General features: G+C 44.2%; 1 protein-coding gene across 2 annotated transcripts in view; it reads left to right on the forward strand.

The window, feature by feature from the left end:
- ZAP70 (zeta chain of T cell receptor associated protein kinase 70) overlaps positions 1–20,942 on the forward strand; it is a 298,385-nt gene that overhangs the window by 240,180 nt on the left and 37,263 nt on the right. For both annotated transcript variants that reach the window (XM_073655156.1, XM_073655157.1), the window contains exon 11: positions 19,245–19,385. In XM_073655156.1, the coding sequence (XP_073511257.1) occupies positions 19,245–19,385 (141 nt within the window). The remainder of the gene's footprint in view (positions 1–19,244; positions 19,386–20,942) is intronic.

Here is a 20,942-nt window from a genome sequence, read left to right on the forward strand (position 1 = left end):
ACTGGGTTGCCACACTGTTAGATCCCCGATACAAAAGTAAATTTGCAGAAATTATTCCTGCCATAGAAAGGGATGCACGCATGCAGGAGTATCAGCAGAGACTGTTGCAGAATCTTACATGTGCTTTTCCACAAAACACCAGTGGTGCACGTAGTGAATCTCACAGTTCCAACTTGCCAACCGTGGGACCGTCGAGTGTTCAGCACTCAAACCGTAACAGAACCACAGTATCTGCTGGTAACATCAATTTTGCAGAATCATTTCACCACTTTTTTAGCCCATCCTTTGCAAGGCCACAGGAGACAAGAAGTCTGACACATAGTCAATGCCTAGAGACGATGGTACAGGAGTATCTCCAAGTAAACATTGAAGCCATGACTGTGTCACTGGACCCTTGCTCTTTTTGGGCTTCCAATCTGGATAAATGGCCGGAGCTAGCCACTTACGCCTTGGAGATCTTGTCATGCCCCGCAGCCAGCATTCTGTCTGAACGTGTGTTCAGCGCTGCTGGTGGTGTGCTGACAGATAAGCGCACGCGGCTCTCCACTGATAATGTAGACAGACCCACGTTCATAAAGATGAACAAATCATGGATCCGAAACGACTTTTCTACCCCTGTGTCATCCTGGGGAGAGGAAAAGCTTGATGATTGGTTAAAATCACCTCACCAACCGTTTTAAGCTTTCAAATTACTAATCATGTTTATCTGTATCTTGGCTGGAAAATAATTTGGGCTTTGTAGCAGTGTGCAGCACTGATTCTATTAGGCCATCTATAATAAGCTCCACCAGATTTAAAATTACTAATCATGTTTATCTGTATCTTGGCTGGAAAATAATTTGGGCTTTGTAGCAGTGTGCAGTACTGATTCTATTAGGCCATCTATACTAAGCTCCACCAGATTTAAAATTACTAATCATGTTTATCTGTACCTTGGCTGGAAAATAATTTGGGCTTTGTAGCAGTGTGCAGCACTGATTCTATGAGGCCATCTATACTAAGCTCCACCAGATTTAAAATTAATAATAATTTTTAGCTGCATCTAGCCCGGAAAATAATTTTGGGGCTCCGAGATGCGCAAGACACATAAGTGCCTTCTTGCTGCACTACCTGCAACATGACCCTCATATTGTCAGAATTCGAAGTAATCCTAACTACTGGGTTGCCACACTCTTAGATCCCCCAAACTTTTCGATCAACCTTTTCATTTTAATAAAGACCAAAAAAATGGTCATTTTTGAAATTATAAGCATTAGCAGGTTATTAGAAACTGAAATCAAACAGTTTTCAACTCAAAACTTTATTCTAGGTGATGTTACATTTTCACATAGGACCCCTTGTTCGAAAGGAGCTTCTGAACTCTCTCGTCCATTGAATTTGTCAGGTTTTGGATGGTTTCTGCTTCAATTGTTTTGCATGAGGACAGAATACCCTCCCAGAGCTGTTGCTTAGATGTGAACTGCCTCCCGCCATCATAGACACTCCTTTTGATGATGCTCCAGAGGTTCTGAATGGGGTAGAGGTCAGGGGAGCATGGGGGTCACTCCATAAGTTTGTCCCCTTTTATGCCCATATCAGCCAGAGATGCAGATGTTTTATGTGCAGCATGAGATGGTGCATTATCATGCATAAAAATGATCTTGCTGTGGAATACACGGTTCTTCTTCTTGAACCATGGCAGGAAGTGCTGTTTGAGAAACTCCACATACATTATGGAGTTCATCTTTACCCCTTCAGGGATCCTAAAGGGGCCGACAATCTCTCTCCCCATGATTCCAGCCCAAAACATTACTCCACCTCCTCCTTGTTGGCGCTGTAGCTGTGTTTGCGTGGGGTGTCCATCAACCAGCCATCCTCCACTCCATCCATCTGGACCATCGAGCGTTGCACGGCACTCATCCGTGAACAAAACAGTTTGGAAATCAGTCTTCATGTAATATTTGGCCCACTGGAGCCGTTTCTGCTTGTGTGAAGTGGATAGAGGAGGTCAACAGGATGGCGTATGCACAGCTGCAAACCTCTGAAGGACCCTGCATCTTGTTGTTCGGGGGACGTTGGAGGCACCAGCAGCTTCAAAAACTTGTCTGCTGCTATGACAAGGCTTTTTTGCCGCTGCTCTTTTAACCTGACGTAATTGCCTGTAGGAAAGAGTCCTCAATTTGCCCTTATCAGCACGCACACGTGTGTACTGTGAATCAGCTACATACTTCTTGATTGCCAAGACACTTCATCCTGATCATCGCACAATGTTGATTGTAGTCATGCCTTGACCTAAACACTCCACAATTTGTTGCTTCTCAGCAGCCGACACATCCTTTTTCTTTCCCATTTTGGCAGAAAATGTAGGCTGTTTAATAATGTGGGACAGCCTTCTTAAGTAGTCTTGCCTTTCATTGGACACACCTGCCAAACTAATTAGCACAGGTGTCTGCAATTGCTTACAGTGATATAAAGAGCCCTGACACACATCACCATCAATGAGTTTAACTGACAAACAAACAAATTCTTCCCTTATCACTCCTAAACACTTTTTGCATAATAATTTGGAACACAGTGTACATGTGCTTTTCCACAAAACACCAGTGGTTCACGTAGTGAATCTTACAGTTCTAACTTGCCAACCGTGGTCTGTATGGAGTTGTTCAATAAAGGGCCCAAAATTAAGATAACATAGATGGGAGAGGTCTCTATGAATAGGAATTCCTAAGTATTTGATACCCTGTGAGGGCCAGGCAAAGGGAAAGTTGGACTGGATGGAATCCTGTATGGATTTGGGGAGGGAGACATCGAGGGCCTCAGACTTCGCTGCATTGATTTTAAAATTTGACCATGTAACAAAGTGATCTATTTCAGCCATAACAGCATGGATGGATATATGTGATTGAGTGATATATACTAGGACATCATCAGCAAATAGAGAGCACTTGTACTCGGTGCCTCCCACCTCAATCCACCTAATATTGGGGTTATGGCGAATTGATGAGAGCAGATGCTCCGTCACTAGGATGTATAAGAGAGGGGACAGAGGACATCCTTGCCTTGTCCCATTGGTGATTGTGAAAGGTGATGAAAATGTTCTGATGCACGCCCTGGGCCTTGGGACACCCGGAGCCGGACCCTTTTTGGTGGATGCTGGTGGTTGTAGTCTCCGTGGTGGCGACCCGGTTCCGTGGCTCAGGGCGGTCAAACCAGTGGCGGAACTATTTATGTGGTTTTGATGTTTAAATGTCCGACTACGCCACCCGTGGATTGCGGTCAGAGTGAACCGCCGCTGCAGGGCAGACCGCTGAGGCTGGTGTTGTGGGTGCAGCAGAGCGTAGCATAACTCCCCACGGGAGGAGTATAGCCTCAGGGCAGTGTATGCGGAGGATGGGGGTGATGGTGCAGGGCAGCAGCAGTAACGACACGGAGTCAGTGATGCAGTCCAGGGCCTTTACTCACAGTTCTTATTATCCAGACCACGTCTGCATGTAACGGCTGCCCACGTCGTACTGTGCTCACCAGGTGAGGGGCTCAGACAATTCCCAGATAACTTTGGAGCGCTTCACAGGACCCCCTTTGTGTGTCCATTGTCTGGCCTTTCTTACCAACCCTTCTGTCCGGCTGCCTCGGGCCTCCTCTTGGTAAACTTGGCGCCAGTTTCCCTGACCCTATGTGGTGCCTTCCTAGCGGGTGTAGCGAGGGGCTGCGCCACATAAAATGTCACAGCCTCCGGTTTCTAGCTGAGGGTCGTTTCCTGCCTCCACTAGTTTCGGGGACCGGTCTCCCCCTTTGGCCTGACCCCTCCACACAGGTGGATTCGGGCGTGCGGTGGCGACTCGCCCGTCCGCACCCCTGGGATCCCTTCGTTCCTCGTTCCTGGAGCCTTCTCCGCTCCTCTTCCTTCCTTCTCCCTCTTCCAGGCCTGGGCCTCTGTTACTAGGCCCGCCTCCGGAGCAGAGCTCATGCAGAGCCCCTGCTCCCTGTCACTTCTGCTCAGACTTCTCTGCACTGAACTAAGATGGTGCCCACCTTTTATACTCCCTTCTCAATGCACCCAGGAACTGCTTCCTCCCTGCTCCTGCACTACAGGGTTCCCCTTCCTTAGTGTTCCCTCCCCCCACTCCAGCCAGGGACAGGGACTGTCATGCCCATCTCAGGGGCATATTGGTCGCCCTGCCCCACGGCAATGTGGTGTAATGCATGCAGGTGTCGGGTCCTGATCCACACTCCATCCTTATCTGAGAGTGAGATATCACACCTCTGGGTGAGGTGCAATACCTCTGTAGCAACCGAGCCCTCAGGGTGCTACAGTTCCATTTATCTTCAGCCTAGGTGACGTATTGCGATACAGGGCCGTGATTTTGGCTATAAAAGGGTCCCCTAGACCCCTACCCCAAGCTTTTTAAGAGAATCATATATGGCGTGCCAGGAGACTCTATGGAATGCTTTCTCAGCATCCAACGAGAGTATCTAATTACAAATTTTTAACTGCATCTAGCCCAGGAAATACTTTGTGCCTAGTAGCAGTGTCTGCTAGTCAGCCGATTATCCCGGCTGTTAAGCAAGCTACACCAACTGTAGTTTGGACACTTAATTTTTTCAAAGGAAATGCTTCGGGACCACGGGATACTCAGTGAAGAGCATCAGGAGGCACCCCAAGGCATAGGGGCTGGGACTGGCAGTAGGATGCCTTGCGGTGGACAGCCGAGCTCGATCCTTATAAAAGCTTTTTAACTGCAGCAGCTTTAGTGGACGCTACTGGAGCTGGAATTACGCGGCTGCTGGCATGAGACTTGCCCTCCAATAGATCCTTGTAAATGGATTTAAAGTGTATTCATTCAAATTAGAGAGACAATTTAAATTAAAAAGCTTAGAGCTGCCTCCACCACAGGGGGGCTCGCTCGACCCACCAGCGGACAGGCACCAGTATTGGGAGAGGGGGGCTGGCCGTCAGGGTTCACCGCGGCTCTGGCACAAACCCGGCGACACTGAGGTGGCACGGGCAGGAGCGGACTGGCCGTGTCGGCTTCTCACTTTTTGGATTTTAAAAGGGCATGACATGCCTATATCTGTGTCTCCCCCTCCTTTTACTCCTCCACCTCTTTTCTTTTCGCATTACTAAATGTACTTATCACTTTTCCATGTGTTAGTTGTGTCTTCTGAGCAGTTTGTCAGCTTTTGGACACCTTTGAAGGTGTTTTCTATGTGTTTCTATGTGTTTTTGTTTGCCTGCCATTGGTTTTAACGGTGTTCGAAGGTGTTCGACGAACAGTTCGATGAACACACTGGTGTTCGACGAACCGAACCGAACTCGAACACTACGGGGGTGGCTCAACACTAGTGATGAAATAATCCATACTGTCCCACGATGATCTCATTTCTAGAGCAGTCACATCAGCAGTCACTGAAGTGACTGCTCTACAGCACAGCAGGCTACACACTGAAACAGGAACTGACACAGGCAGTGTATAGCACTGAGCTGCCGTGACAGAATTCACAGGAGTTCATCAGCTGATGAACTCCGGTGACCTCACTTACGGCACTGATGCTGCATGAGAACTTTCTCACACAGCGGCGGTGCAGTAAGTGAGATCACCGGAGCTCATCAGCTAATGAACTCCTGTGACCTCTGTCATGTTAGCTCAGTGCTATACACTGCAGGAGCGATTACGCTCCTGTCAGTGTGTAGCCGGCGGCCGGGTAGAACAGTCACATCTGTGGATGTGACTGTTCTACAAGTGAGAGCATCATGGGACAGTGTGGATTACATGGATTATGACGGATAGGTGAATATATGGTAGTTTATTATTTTTTCTTTTTTACAGGTGACATGGGCATCGGGATTAGGTGTTAGGTGAGAATATGGTGTTTTTTTATTTTCCGTTTTTTACAGGCGACAATGGCTTTAGGGATTAGGTGTTAAATGAGTATAACTGTGTTTTTTATTTTTAATTCAATATGAATTTGTTTTAACTTTTTTTTACTTTAAGCACAGGTGCCGCTGAGGAATAGTTTCATCAGCGGTGCCTGTGCTCACTGTTAACAGTGACAGCAGGCGTAGGCTTTTTACCACGGGTCACAGTCACAGCTGCGGGCTCACACTGACATCTGACAGCGTGATCCCGCAGTGCTCTGACCGGTGGGAACGATGTGACCACCAATCAGAGCCTTTGTTTCCCGTGCTGTCACTCTGTTCATATGAATTAGGTCCGGGTTCGGGTACTCTTCTGGAACTTGAACCCAAACTTTTAATAGGTGTTCGGCTGAACTCGACGGATCCAAACATTCATGGGTCTGCCCATCTCTAAATGTAACATTTTCCCTGCAGGAAACCACAGTGCTACTTGAATCCAACCTGCATCTCCTATTGACAAAAGGGCTTCCACTGCCCTGTTTATGTATAACCACATGTACCCTTTTGTTGTCTAACTCTTTGAAAAGAGTTTACCTGTCTATTTTAAATCTCTTTGTCTATGCACCAAAAGACATCCTCCTTGGCACTTGGATGTCCTGCATTTTAATTTCCTACTTCTTTATGCCCATTATAAGTCTGTTTCTAAGAGTGTCAGCTAGGTTGCCCGCTCTTGTCTTACTGGAAATCTGTGAGGTAAGAGAAAGCAGAGAGGGTTGGTGATTGACTTCACAGATTTTTAATATTTCCTATGACATCTCCCCCTTTTTGAGATAGCGTAGGGGCTGATATGCAGATCGCCCCATAAGCCTACTTCATGGCCCACCCTTCCTGGATCACATAGTACCCTTTCCTTCTGGGATTCGAAGATCGGCTTCTCCGGGGGATTACTCAGCGCCACCCGGCAGGTCTGAGACTCCTGGCTAGAGATAGCCAGAAGTGACACTAAGGCCCCAATCTCACAGGAACCCCTCAAGACCTGTTCTGTTTTACTGAGATCTGTAGCCAGGAATTCCAAAAATGTAATTCAAATTGACTGATTTAATTACCATTCGCAGTTTCACTGTACCATTCGTGTGTAGGTGGCAGTCGTAGTATAGGGCCTCATCTTCAACATTTTTTTTAATCCAATCCACTTCCCAAATTTTTTTAATTCGTCTCATAATTTGAAGAATGCTTAATTTGCTTGACTGCTACCTTGCTTGAATGTAGTAATGTAGTATAAGGCTTCATCTCCAGATTCAAACTCTGATTCACTGTCCTCCAAGGACACGAGCATGTTACGGAGCCCGTACAGCATGGCAGGGCAATCGGAAGGGAGCGCGGCTCACTGTGTGGGCCGGTCCAGAAGAAGCAGGCATAGAGAAAACACAGCTAGGGTGAGGTGAATAGCCTCCAGAAGACACCACAACCCCCCTGCCTTGTCAACATATGCACCCAAGGTAAAGCACAGGGTCGTTCAAGAGAGGGGCGAGGGCGTTGATGCCTATGTTGCGCGTCTGTCAGGCTTAGACCAGGGTCGTTCAAGAGAGGGGCGAGGGCGTTGAGGCCTATGTTGCACGTCTGTCAGGCTTAGACCTGTCTCCACCACGGGGTCCTTTTTTGGGGGGATTCTATGTTATTTTAAGTAATTTTCCTATCCAAATTTGTTTTCCGGGCACTTGTCCTACTCTTACCCCCATTTTGCTTACTTTTGCAGCCCCATAGCCCTTACTATGACCATTTTACAGCCATTTTAAAGAACAGAAGTTTGGGTTCTCCATTGTTTTCCATGTGGTTCAGGTTCTGGGTTAAGTTCGGATTCAAACTGATCTTTGAACTCTGGTTCGGCTGAACTTGAACATCCATGGATCCGCTCATCCTTAGCCATAATCAGCGTAGCCATCCCACTTCTGTGTCTACTTAAATGTTTGCTGCTCACAATTAAAGAGGAAGCTTTGCATGTGGACCAGTGGAGATGAAGGAAGAAAGTACACAGGGTGATACTACAAAGCCCAGCTTCATCTTATCATCTCAGTGTGGATTGGGTGATAATGAAGAGGAGGAACAGGTGATAGTTGCCTGCGCTACAGAGGGTACTACCCGTACCAGCTTCATCCTGTCTGTTCAGTGTGGATGGGCTGAAGAGGAGGAAAGGGTGGAGGAAATGCCTGTTGGGAATCTGGCACACATGGCTGACTTTATGTCGCTCTGCCTTTCTCGTGACCCTCGTGTAATACGCATTTTGGCCAACAATGATTACTGTTTGTTCACCTTTCTTGACCCATTCTACAAGGAGAACTTTCCATTTCCCCTTCCTGAGGGGGAGAGGGCTAGTAAGATGGTGCAATATCAGAAGGCACTAGTCGAACAATTAGTACAAGAATTCCCATCTGACAATGCTGGTGGCAGAGGTCATAGTTACTTGGGCAACCAAGGAGGAGAGACAAAGGAGACACACACCAGATCCAACAGAGGCAGGGAAACACTATCAAAGGTCTGGGACAGTTTCATTAGACCCTTCCAGCGCCCAGGCCCTGATGTGTGTGGTAGTCTGACAAGGAGGGAAAAATTTTGTAAGATTGTGAAGGAGTACCAGCATCCTTCATGATTCCGCTGTGCTGTACAACTATTGGGTATCCAAACTGGACATGTGGCATGAACAATCTCTCTACACCTTGGAGGTGCTGGCCTGCTCTGCTGCTACCGCTTTGTCAGTGCGGGTCTTTAGTGCCTTTGAAGGCATAATAACTGATAGGCGCATACGCCTGTCAACTGAAAATGCTGACAAGCTTATCAAAATGAACAAGGCCTGGACTTCTCAACCCCAGCGGATGACAACAGCAGAACATAAAGACAAATCAAATGTTCCTTTTTTTCTGGTGTATTCCCATGCACCCCTTCCCACCCAAAAAATGGTATACAGTTCATAGTTTCTTCTTTTTTTTGTGCTCCTCCTTCTCCACCATATCAGCAAGGTCATCATGTGGCCCTCGCTCCAAATTTTAGAGGTTCATCATGCGACCCTTGCTCCAAATTTATAGAGGGTCATGATGCGGGCCTTGCTCCAAATTTTTAGAGGGTAATCAGGCAGCCTTCACTCATAATATTTAGAGGGTCATCAGCTGGCCCTCACTCATAATTTTTAGAGGGTCATCATGCAGCCTTCGCCCCAAATTTGTAGAGGATCATCATACGGTCCTCACTCATGTAACATACAGTACAGACCAAAAGTTTGGATACACCTTCTCATTTAAAGATTTTTCTGTACTTTCATGACTATGGAAATTGTACATTCACACTGAAGGCATCAAAACTATGAATTAACACATGTGGAATTATATACTTAACAAAAAAGTGTGAAACAACTGAAAATATGTCTTATATTCTAGGTTCTTCAAAGTAACCACCTTTTGCTTTGATGACTGCTTTGCACACTCTTGGCATTCTCTTGATGAGCTTCAAGAGGTAGTCACCGGAAATGGTTTTCACTTCACAGGTGTGCCCTGTCAGGTTTAATAAGTGGGATTTTTTGCCTTATAAATGGGGTTGGGACCATCAGTTGTGTTGTGCAGAAGTCAGATGGATACAAAGCTGATAGTCCTACTGAATAGACTGTTAGAATTTGTATTATGGCAAGAAAAAAGCAGCTAAGTAAAGAAAAACGAGTGGCCATCATTACTTTAAGAAATGAAGGTCAGTCAGTGCGAAGAATTTGGAAAATTTTGAAAGTGTCCCCAAGTGCAGTTGGAAAAACCATCAAGCGCTACAAAGAAACTGGCTCACATGAGGACCGCCCCAGGAAAGGAAGACCAAGAGTCACCTCTGCTTCTGAGGATAAGTTTATCCGAGTCACCAGTCTCAGAAATCGCAGGTTAACAGCAGCTCAGATTAGAGACCAGGTTAATGCCACACAGAGTTCTAGCACCAGACACATCTCTACAAAAACTGTTAAGAGGAGACTTTGTGCAGCAGGCCTTCATGGTAAAATAGCTGCTAGGAAAGCTCTGCTAAGGACAGGCAACAAGCAGAAGAGACTTGTTTGGGCTAAAGAACACAAGGAATGGACATGAGACCAGTGGAAATCTGTGCTTTGGTCTGATGAGTCCAAATTTGAGATCTTTGGTTCCAACCACCGTGTCTTTGTGCGACGCAGAAAAGGTGAACGGATGGACTCTACATGCCTGGTTCCCACCGTGAAGCATGGAGGAGGAGGTGTGATGGTGTGGGGGTGCTTTGCTGGTGACACTGTTGAGAATTTATTCAAAATTGAAGGCATACTGAACCGGCATGGCTACCACAGCATCTTGCAGCGGCATGCTATTCCATCCGGTTTGTGTTTAGTTGGACCATCATTTATTTTTCAACAGGACAATGACCCCAAACACACCTCCAGACTGTGTAAGGGCTATTTGACCAAGAAGGAGAGTGATGGGGTACTACGCCAGATGACCTGGCCTCCACAGTCACCAGACCTGAACCCAATCGAGATGGTTTGGGGTGAGCTGGACCGCAGAGTGAAGGCAAAAGGGCCAACAAGTGCTAAGCATCTCTGGGAACTCCTTCAAGATTGTTGGAAGACCATTTCCAGTGACTACCTCTTTAAGCTCATCAAGAGAATGCCAAGAGTGTGCAAAGCAGTCATCAAAGCAAAAGGTGGCTACTTTGAAGAACCTAGAATATAAGACATATTTTCATTTGTTTCACACTCTTTTGTTAAGTATATAATTCCACATGTGTTAATTCATAGTTTTGATGCCTTCAGTGTGAATGTACAATTTCCATAGTCATGAAAATACAGAAAAATCTTTAAATGAGAAGGTGTGTCCAAACTTTTGGTCTGTACTGTACCTGGCGGCGTACTTGCATAGTGTACCATCTCCCGCTATGCAAGATCACAAACTTAATCTTCAGTCCAGTCTGCCAGCCTGGCTTCTGTTCTTGCTGTCTGCTTGTCCCTGTCCTGACTGCTTAGGAGGGCGGCGGCCCGGTTACTTCCTGTTTCGTGTAGCTGCTGTGGGCACACCCCTAATGCTTCTCCAGCCTATTGCTGTCTGTCACTGGATATTTAAACCAGCTCCACCCTGAAGCTGGTGGCTGAGCAACTCTTACCTTCAGAGGGCTCCTTGCCTCTGATGTGCCAGGTCCCGTTCTGTTCTTGCCTGTCCGCCAACCTGGGGGCTGTATACCCAGACTCGCTGCTGTATCTTGTTTCAGTGTCAGTTCCTGTCTGAACACTCTCCTAGCCTGTTTGTGTCTGTGTCTGTACCTTCCCTTTTCCTGCAGTCTCTGAACCTGCACCTAACTCCTACTGGATGTCTCTGTACTTCTGTTGGGAGTTTAGAGTCCACTCGTACTTCATTGCAAGTACCTTGTGTGTATCTGGTTCTGCTTTTCCCTTCCAGTCTGTTCAGTGTGAACAGAGCCCTGTCCTCGCTGCCTTGCTCACCGCTCTGGCGGTTCCTGCCTGCTCTGCCTTGCTCACCGCTCCGGCGGTTCCTGCCTGCTCTGCCTTGCTCACCGCTCCGGCGGTTCCTGCCTGCTCTGTCTTGCTCACCGCTCCGGCGGTTTCTCCCTGCTCTGCTTGCTCACCGCTCCGGCGGTACCTCTATGCTCCGCCTTGCCCACCGCTCCAGCGGTTCCTCTCTGCTCTGCTTGTCTACCGCACCTGCGGTTCTGTTCCTGAATCCCAGTCTGTACTGGACCCTATCCAGCCTGTGCTCCAACCTGCTAGTACCTCCTTATCTGTACCCTCCTGTCTGCATACCAGCCGTGCCTGCCAGTATCCTTCTGTCTGCACTCCAGCCGTGCCTGCCAATACCCACCTGTCTGTGTGCCAACCTAACCTGCCTGTTTCTGTATTCCCCAGTGTGGGTCAACAGCTGTGTCCAGGGTCTGGCCTGGAGTAGCACCTGGTCCCTCTGCTCGGTTCCTCCCTGGAGCACGGCGTCGTTAGCTGTCGTGCAACCTTGGTCGGATCGGGTTGATACTTAGTTATGCCCCTCCAGGCACTCTCCGGTCCATGGCACAGTGGAATCACTAAATCACGCACACGCCAGTCAGCCCGGGCGTGTGCATAACAACTCGCAATTTTTAGAGGGTCAGTATGCGGCCCTCATTTCAGATTTTTAGAGGGTTATCATGCGGCACTCGCTCCAAATTTTTAGAGGTTCATCAGGCAGCCCTCACTCATAATTATTAGAGTGTTATCAGGTGACCCTCTCATAATTTTTAGAGGGTTATCATGTGGCACTCACTCATAGTTTTTAGAGGGCCATCATGCGACACACGCTCCATATTTTTAGAAGGACATCAGGCGGTCCTCACTCATAATTTTTAGAGGGTCAGTATGCGGCCCTCATTTCAGATTTTTAGAGGGTCATCATGCGGCACTCGCTCCAAATTTTTAGAGGTTCATCAGGCAGCTCTCACTCATAATTATTAGAGTGTTATCAGGTGACCCTCTCATAATTTTTAGAGGGTTATCATGTGACACTCACTCATAGCTTTTAGAGGGCCATCATGCGACACACGCTCCATATTTTTAGAAAGACATCAGGCAGCCCTCACTCTTAATTTTTACAGGGTGTTTATGAGAATACACCGATAATTAGGCCAATCTACTCAAGCATCTCCCAATAAACAATAAATAACCGATAAAGAAAATGGAGACCTTATTAATAAAATAATTAATTTTTATTTAGACATGATTAAAAAACATTATAAAATCAAAATATAAGGCATGAGGTGATACAAAAACAGGCATCAAGTGACATGACCATTTACTAGAACAATTCTTTCAATAACAGAGCACAGAATTAATATATAAATAAAGTGCTTAGGGCTAATATACCTTATAATGCTAAACTGTGGTGCCACCTAGTGGTGATAAATAGATACTATCACCAACTCATTATCATATAATTCATATAGCAAAATTAATATCATAATAAATATAGCCTAACAGTATAAGAATAGGTACATTCATATGCTCCTTTCATTTTGGCAACCACATCTGCTTGTATTGGTAAGGAGGATAGGGGTCTAAGAATGGCAGTGCATCACAGGTATCGAGAATCAGCAATAATATAAATCCATGGCCACTATGGCAATACAATTCTCAAACTTCCAGGAGGCATCCTCACAGTAAAGACCCATAGTCTACCAAAGCATAATTACCCAGATGGGGAGATGCTGGCCAATCACGCAGAAACCCCCCTTACGCACATTTCGCGTGGGCTTCTTTCTTTGGACATAGACAAAATAAGGCCCTCCTTTATGTCTAATTCAAGGTGTATCAGAGTCCCTGTTCCTTCTACTTTTTGGCAGTTCTAGCATTGTCCGCATAGGCTTTGTGAGTTTCAGAGTCCCTCCTTCATAAATGAAACAGGATGTGTCTGTCTTAAAATCACATTTACTGTTGAGTACCGGTAGGTGTAGTTTTATTTCTCCCTCTACTATATCATGTACTGTAGTCATAGGCGACGGGGAAAATATGGTAAGTGTTGGCCCTGCTATTAAGGGGGGCGTGGAGGAGGCATTTTTTTTTCTCTTTTTAATTTTGCCTTTTATATAAGTCATTATACAGGAAAGAATGCTTCCTTACATGTTTTCCTGTAAAATCCATTTTATCTTTGGCTTTGGATGTTTTATTGTCAGTTTGTAGCAGTGGAGTAATATTCTGACAACATTATTCCCACCAGTGACCTGGGAGTCAGAGATGCTTCTAGGCGTCTTCCTCATGCTGTTCCCATTCCATTTGAGCATCGTTTCCATCCATTTCAGTGATTTTTCTGCTCCCCAGCCCTCCTGTTAGGGTCTTCCAGAAAAATACTTAAGTTTCCCATTGACTTCCATTATACTCATTACTCATGTCGAGCCCGTCCAAGCGTCTGACCTGCTCGATTCGAGTACCGAGCACTCAACCATTTTAGTGTTCGAATATCACTAATTAACAATTCATATCCTGCAATCATTAATGTAAGGCTCTCGTCACTTTGAAATTGAACATTTTATCTGAAGTATATGTTAGGCAAAATAGCATATATGAGAAAAATATGTTGCATACAGATTGCACTTTTTATTTACTTTACCTATTTATTTATACATGCACATATTGATAATCTAACACTAGGGGATGCAATCTCACTCTGTATGATAAGTTATGAGAGTTTCTTTAGTATGCAATTAACAAGGAAATATAGGGATTTTAGTGATAATGGACACTTCCACTTTCCTATTGCTAAGGAATTCCATGTGCCAAGTAGTTTTACATGCCATGGATAATTTTTCTCCAGCGCTGTAACATGCCAAAATTCAACAGTGAATAATATATGTGATTACAAATATGAAAATGAGTGGTCATGTGATGACCTCTTGAAAACACTGTTAAGATTTGGTATGCTACAGTGCCCGACTAAAATCTCCAAAGCCTAGAAAATCCCTTTAACCCCTTCATGACATATAATGTACAGTGCCTACAAGTAGTATACAACCCCCTGCAGATTTAGCTGGTTTGATAAGATGCAAATAAGTTAGAGCCTTCAAACTGCAAACGAGAGTAGGTTTTATGAACAGAAGCATAAATCTTACAAACCAAAAAGTTATGTTGCTCAGTTGAATTTTATTAAATTTTAAACATAAAAGTGTGGGTCAATTATTATACAACCCCTATGTTTAATATTTTGTGGAATAACCCTTGTTTGCAATTACAGCTAATAATCGTCTTTTATAAGACCTGATCAGGCCGGCACAGGTCTGTGGAGTTATCTTGGCCCACTCCTCCATGCAGATCTTCTCCAAGTTATCTAGGTTCTTTGGGTGTCTCATGTGGACTTTATTCTTAAGCTCCTTCCACAAGTTTTCAATTGGGTTAAGGTCAGGAGACTGACTAGGCCACTCCAACACCTGGACTTTTTCCCTCTTGAACTAGGCCTTGGTTTTCTTGACTGTGTGCTTTGGGTCGTTGTCTTGTTGGAAGATGAAATTACGACCCATCTTAAGATCCTTGATGGAGGAGCGGAGGTTCTTGGCCAAAATCTCCAGGTAGGCCGTGCTATCCATCTTCCCATGGATGCGGACCAGATGGCCAGGCCCCTTGGCTGAGAAACAGCCCCACAGCATGATGCTGCCACCACCATGCTTGACTGTAGGGATGGTATTCTTGGGGTCGTATGCAGTGCCATCCAGTCTCCAAACGTCACGTGTGTGGTTGGCACCAAAGATCTCGATCTTGGTCTCATCAGACCATAGAACCTTGAACCAGTCTGTCTCAGAGTCCTCCAAGTGATCATGAGCAAACTGTAGACGAGCCTTGACATGACGCTTTGAAAGTAAAGGTACCATACAGGCTCGTCTGGAACGGAGACCATTGCGGTGGAGTACGGTACTTATGGTATTGACTGAAACCAATGTCCCCACTGCCATGAGATCTTCCCGGAGCTCCTTCCTTGTTGTCCTTGGGTTAGCCTTGACTCTTCGTACAAGCCTGGCCTCGGCACGGGAGGACACTTTCAAAGGCTGTCCAGGCCGTGGAAGGCTAACAGTAGTTCCATAAGCCTTCCACTTACGGATGATGCTCCCAACAGTGGAGACAGGTAGGCCCAACTCCTTGGAAAGGGTTTTGTACCCCTTGCCAGCCTTGTGACCCTCCACGATCTTGTCTCTGATGGCCTTGGAATGCTCCTTTGTCTTTCCCATGTTGACCATGTCTGAGTGCTGTTCACAAGTTTGGGGAGGGTCTTAAATAGTCAGAAAAGGCTGGCAAAAGAGATCTTTAATCCACACATGTGAAGCTCATTATTCTTGGTGCCTGAACTACTTCTTAATACTTTAGGGGGACCAAACAGAATTCTTGTCGTTTGAGGGGTTGAATAATAAATGACACTCTGAATTAACTTTTAACGTTTTAAAAAAAAAAAAAAAATTTGCTGCAGTGCATTTCCCACTTCCAGGCTGATCTACAGTACAAATGTCACAATGCCAAGTTAATTCCGCATGTGTCAACCAGCTAAATCTGCAGGGGGTTGAATACTACTTGTAGGCACTGTATATTTACTTCATGTGTCGAGACCCTGCCTTTGATGCGGGATTCAATTCTGAACCCACATCTTTCCTCGCACATGACAGCTGATTTTATCAACTGACATGTGCCTTTAACAGCCGCTGGTGGCTCCCGCCAATGTCCGTTAACCTGTTAAAATCCCGCTGTCAATCTTTGATAGTGGGATATAACACGCGCCAGCGGGGCATGTGTCATTGCACTTTCCTATCAACGCACTTGTGACGTGATCCCAGGGCACCAATTGGTTGTCATAACAGTCAGGGATCTGCTGATGACCCTGGTGCCTCTCATTACAATATTCCTGTGAATGCTGGCCCAAGGCCACATTCACAGCAGATCATCATTCCTGCTGTACATACTGTAGAACTGCTGAAGCACTGCTCTTTTTACCACTGGCGATCAGACTATCGCGGCTTCAAGTCTCCTGAGGGAACTATTAAATAAAATAAAAAGTGAAAAAAAAAGTTTTAAAAAATATGAAAAAAACCCAAAAGTTCAAATCACCCCCTTTTTGCCCCCTTTTGCATTTAGAAATGTCAGATCTTTCAAAATATAAAATAAATTAACCTGATCGGTAAACACTGCAACGTAACAAGAAAAGAAGCAAAATGACAGAATTACGTGTTTTCGGTCGCAGCAACATTGCAATAAAATGCAATAAGAAGCGAACAAAACATTGTATCTACCCCAAAATCGTTTCAATAAAAACGGCAGCTCAGGGAGCAAAAAATTAAGCCATCACCCAAACGTTACGTGTCTAGGAAAATGGCGACAAATTTTGACTTTTTATTTCACCACTTAAATAAAAAATAAACTATACATGTTTGGAATCTGTAAAGAAAAAAAAATAAATGTTTGGAATCTGTGCACTCATACTGACCTGGAGAATCATATTGCCAGTTTTTCCATATAGTGAACATGGTAAGTAAAAAACCCAATAAACAATACAGGCGAATCCTCGCAGTGCACAGTACCTGCACTGGGGGGATTCATAAGTCTGCAGTCACAGACAGTGACTGCAGACTTATCACTTTTGACCGAACAACCTCTTTAATAAAAATTGTAATATAAATAGAACACGCCACATTAGGATCCCATGATACCTATACAATTACAGCAATACACATTTCACTAAGCAATAGACCTACAATCATATCCAAAACATTGTGCTGTCACATAGTTCAGAGTTACAGCTACTACAACAGTGCTAATACAAATGCACTGATACATACCTCCCAACTTTGAAAAATAAGACAAAGGGACACATACTGCTGTGCGCATAGCATGCCATGGCAATTTTTATTCTACACCAAGCCAGTACTATTAAAGGTCTTGCCCAGTCCTTTAAATGCGCCCACACAGAAATATTGCTTCTTGTGAAGCCCATTAGTGTTCTCATACAGTATGGTATCTCCAAGGGATAGTATAGTCCCCACAGTGCTCCATACATACTAATATGCCCCCACAGCCACCTCACATAGTATAGTGCCCCCGCATTGTCTACTACACTGTATGATGCCCTCACAGACCACCTAACACACAGTATGATCCCCCCACAAACTTCACCACACAGTATGATGTTGGGTAAATAATACATTTGTTTCCTCCAACCTTATTTTGCTGTGTGCCCGACTAAAACTTTTTATTGAGTTATGATTCTACGATAGATGCAATCTGCTGTCACCAATCGGCTGAGGCTAGATGACAACTTTGATTGCAATACTATGTGCTGCAAATACATAGCAGCCTAATGCAGGTGAATGGGGACCCTCTAGGGTAGAATGACCATGGCAATTAAGTAAAAAGAAAGAAATCCAACTGTGTCCTACTTTTCTCAACTTAATTTCCCATTTTCAATACAATTGGGGTCGTAATGTGACCCAATTCACTGGAATTACGTTGTATCGCAACTCAGGTTACCATCCAACCCCTGCCTTAGAGGAGGTGCATAAAGTTAATACAGATACAATTAAGTTAAATTGGCTGAAGAAATCCAAATATTACTAATCTGTTCTATACAGAAAAAATACTATTTTATACCATCTCAGCATATGTCATAAGGACAACAAACCTTATCTGCATATTTCTAGTAAATGGAAGCCTAAAGATACCGATGCTTTCGGACTGCAGATACAAATGTAGTTTTCAGTTGTGATATGAACATTGCTATGTACAGATGTAATCTTTGTATGCCCCCATTTATATATCTTACTCCATTCACTATTGTATTACAGTTTCAGGGTATGATGCAGGAAAATAGTAGACAGAAACAGTGTAGAACACTAATGTCGACAGGAGAACTAGTTTAAAGATGTAATTTTTAATTGCAAATCTATAGTACTAGGAAACTTATGTGTGATAAATTTGTGTCCATGAATTAATCTTTCTGCTCAGTTTTATCATATTTTATTAGGTATCAGCATTTATGGGACGTGTCAAGATTGTGCTGCTGTCTCCTTGATGCATCCCTTTTATTACTTTTCTTTCTATGCTGTAATATAAGATGAGACCACATCCACATTCTTTTATAATATTAATGCTGTTTAAAGTTAAGCGGAACCTGTCAGCAGGAGTTATCACTATAAAGTAAAGGTATGGCCATAATGGCCACTGATTAAATTAATATCTTTGTTGAAGGAATCCGATCAGTGGTTCTTTTTAAATCATGGTTTCAAGTTTTCTTTTTATGACGTCTTCTGTGCAATTGGGCGGGTTTGGGAGGGGTTGGGTCTTCTTCTGCTTTGGCCCCTTCGCATGTCTTCTGCGTTTCTATAGGTCACTGATTATTCAGTGACCTGCCTCCGTTTTTAAATTTCGCACTGCCACCATCATTGGGTGGTTGGCACGTGCAGACTGTGAGATTCCACGTTTGGTCTTCGTGTCTTCAATAAAATAGCGCCGGAGTTAGCGCATGCGCAGATCGAGATCTCGACTCATAGTGGTAAATCCTGATGACAGGTTCCTGCCCTGCTTGTGTTCGTTACTGCATCCTCCTCATATTGGGAGCTGTGTTGATAGATTGCTTGGCCAAAGATCACTCAATCACTGTGCATTGCAGAATAATGCAGGTGACTGAGGTCGCAAATCAAGCTGCAAAATATTACGACTGTTACATGCAAGCTTCAAAAAATCCAATTGGCTTCAACATTCTGAAACTTGCTTTCCGTGTGTTTCAGGATCAGGGCTGATCTCTGTTCTACTTGCTTCCGGTTTCTCTCCTTACAGTGATATTGAAGTTAAGTGAAGACAGTGACAGTGACAGCTGAAGTTACATGCTATATTGATCACTTTTTTTGTGTATTTTTGCAGGCTCGACAAGGTGGAAAGTGGCCTTTGAAATGGTATGCTCCAGAGTGCATAAATTTTAGAAAGTTTTCCAGCCGAAGTGATGTATGGAGCTATGGTGTTACTATGTGGGAAGCATTCAGCTACGGGCAGAAACCCTACAAGGTATTTATATTAAGGAATAGTTATACTTTAAATACAAATGTACTTGTGGATTAAAATTAATTTCTTATTATTTCCATGTACTTGAGGTGTGAAGCTGCGGATATCTTCCTTTAGTACATTTTTTTGGTCATGTTCAGTTCTCACTCACTTCTGGTCCAGCATGTCGCCTGAAATTTGATAGGGATCCTGTCAGCCATGAGTTCTCTACCTTGCGATTCACCACAATTTTAATACTTTTGAAATGATACAAGAACTCTTGACTGTGACATCGGGTGAATGCACCCTTAAATTGGTTTCAGAACACTTCCTCCGAAGAGCACTTCTTTGGCCCTATTCATGTAGGTTTTTCTCGTACACGTGCCACCAGTTTTTTTTTACAAATAGCACCTGTACACATTATTGTATATGGCTGTTTTGATACAAGAACTCTTGACTGCGACATCGGGTGAATGCACCCTTAAATTAGTTTCAGAAAACTTCCTCCGAAGAGCACTTCTTTGGCCCTATTCATGTCGGTTTTTCTTGTACACGTGCCACCAGTTTTTTTTAAAAATAGCACCTGTACACATTATAGTATATGGCTGTTTTCATACATCCTTTTTTTATTTATTTTTTTGTGGACCCTAAAAAGAACTAGGCAGCAGGTTACAATTGTGTGGGTATACGGTTACATCGTATTAGCAGTACACAGCAGTAAAAAAAAGAAGGCACAACTGGTTGGCAAGAACGTGGCATAGCCTAAGAATCCAATAGTACAAAGCATAAAACTTTGGTGATTTTTTTATTAGATAAAGTTTCTGAAAATGTAATACAGTTCATAATGAAACAAAATAATGTAGTATAGTTGGCACCAATAAAGATATGTAAGTCCTTAGTCCTTAGGACTGCAGAGCCCTCAGAGCATAATTAAAGTCTTTTCACAGCAATTCGGGCAAGAAGCCCAGTAAGTAACACACCACAGGAATTAGGAACTTTATTTCTACTATATGCAGCTCTCAGATTAGGTGGCAAAAAACTGATTATTTTCAAAAATCGACCCTAATCAAATCTGGCATCTCAGGGGCTCTTTAAATGGCACTCTTCAAACTATTCCAGGAAAATCTGTGGTGCAAAAGTCAAATAGTGCAACTTCCCTTAATAACCCTGCGGTGTATCCAAATTACACAACAAGTTGTGGTGTTTATTTTCTCCTGTTATCCTTGTATAAATGAAAAATTTGTGTCAAAAGCAATATTTTAGTGGAAAAAGGATAATTTTTCTTGTTCATAACCCAATGTTATAAAATTCTGTGAAGCTTCTGTCGGTTCAAGATGCTCATCACACATCACACATCCAGATGGATTCATTCTGAAGTGTAGTTTCCAAAATGGGGACACTGATGGAGGATTTCTGCTGTTCTGGTTATTCGGAGGTTCTTCAAATGAGACATGATACCTGCAAACCACTGCAGCAAAATCTGCACTTCAAAATGGAGTTCCATCCCTTCAGAGCATATGAGGTAATGGTGCACTCAGAAGAAATTGGAAAGCAAATTGCAGGGTCTCCTCGTTTTCTTCT

This window comes from Phyllobates terribilis, unplaced genomic scaffold, assembly GCF_046119375.1.
Source record: "Phyllobates terribilis strain yellow unplaced genomic scaffold, ASM4611937v1 Scaffold_1__5_contigs__length_1240528914, whole genome shotgun sequence".
In the NCBI taxonomy this organism is placed as follows: Eukaryota; Metazoa; Chordata; class Amphibia; order Anura; family Dendrobatidae; genus Phyllobates; species Phyllobates terribilis.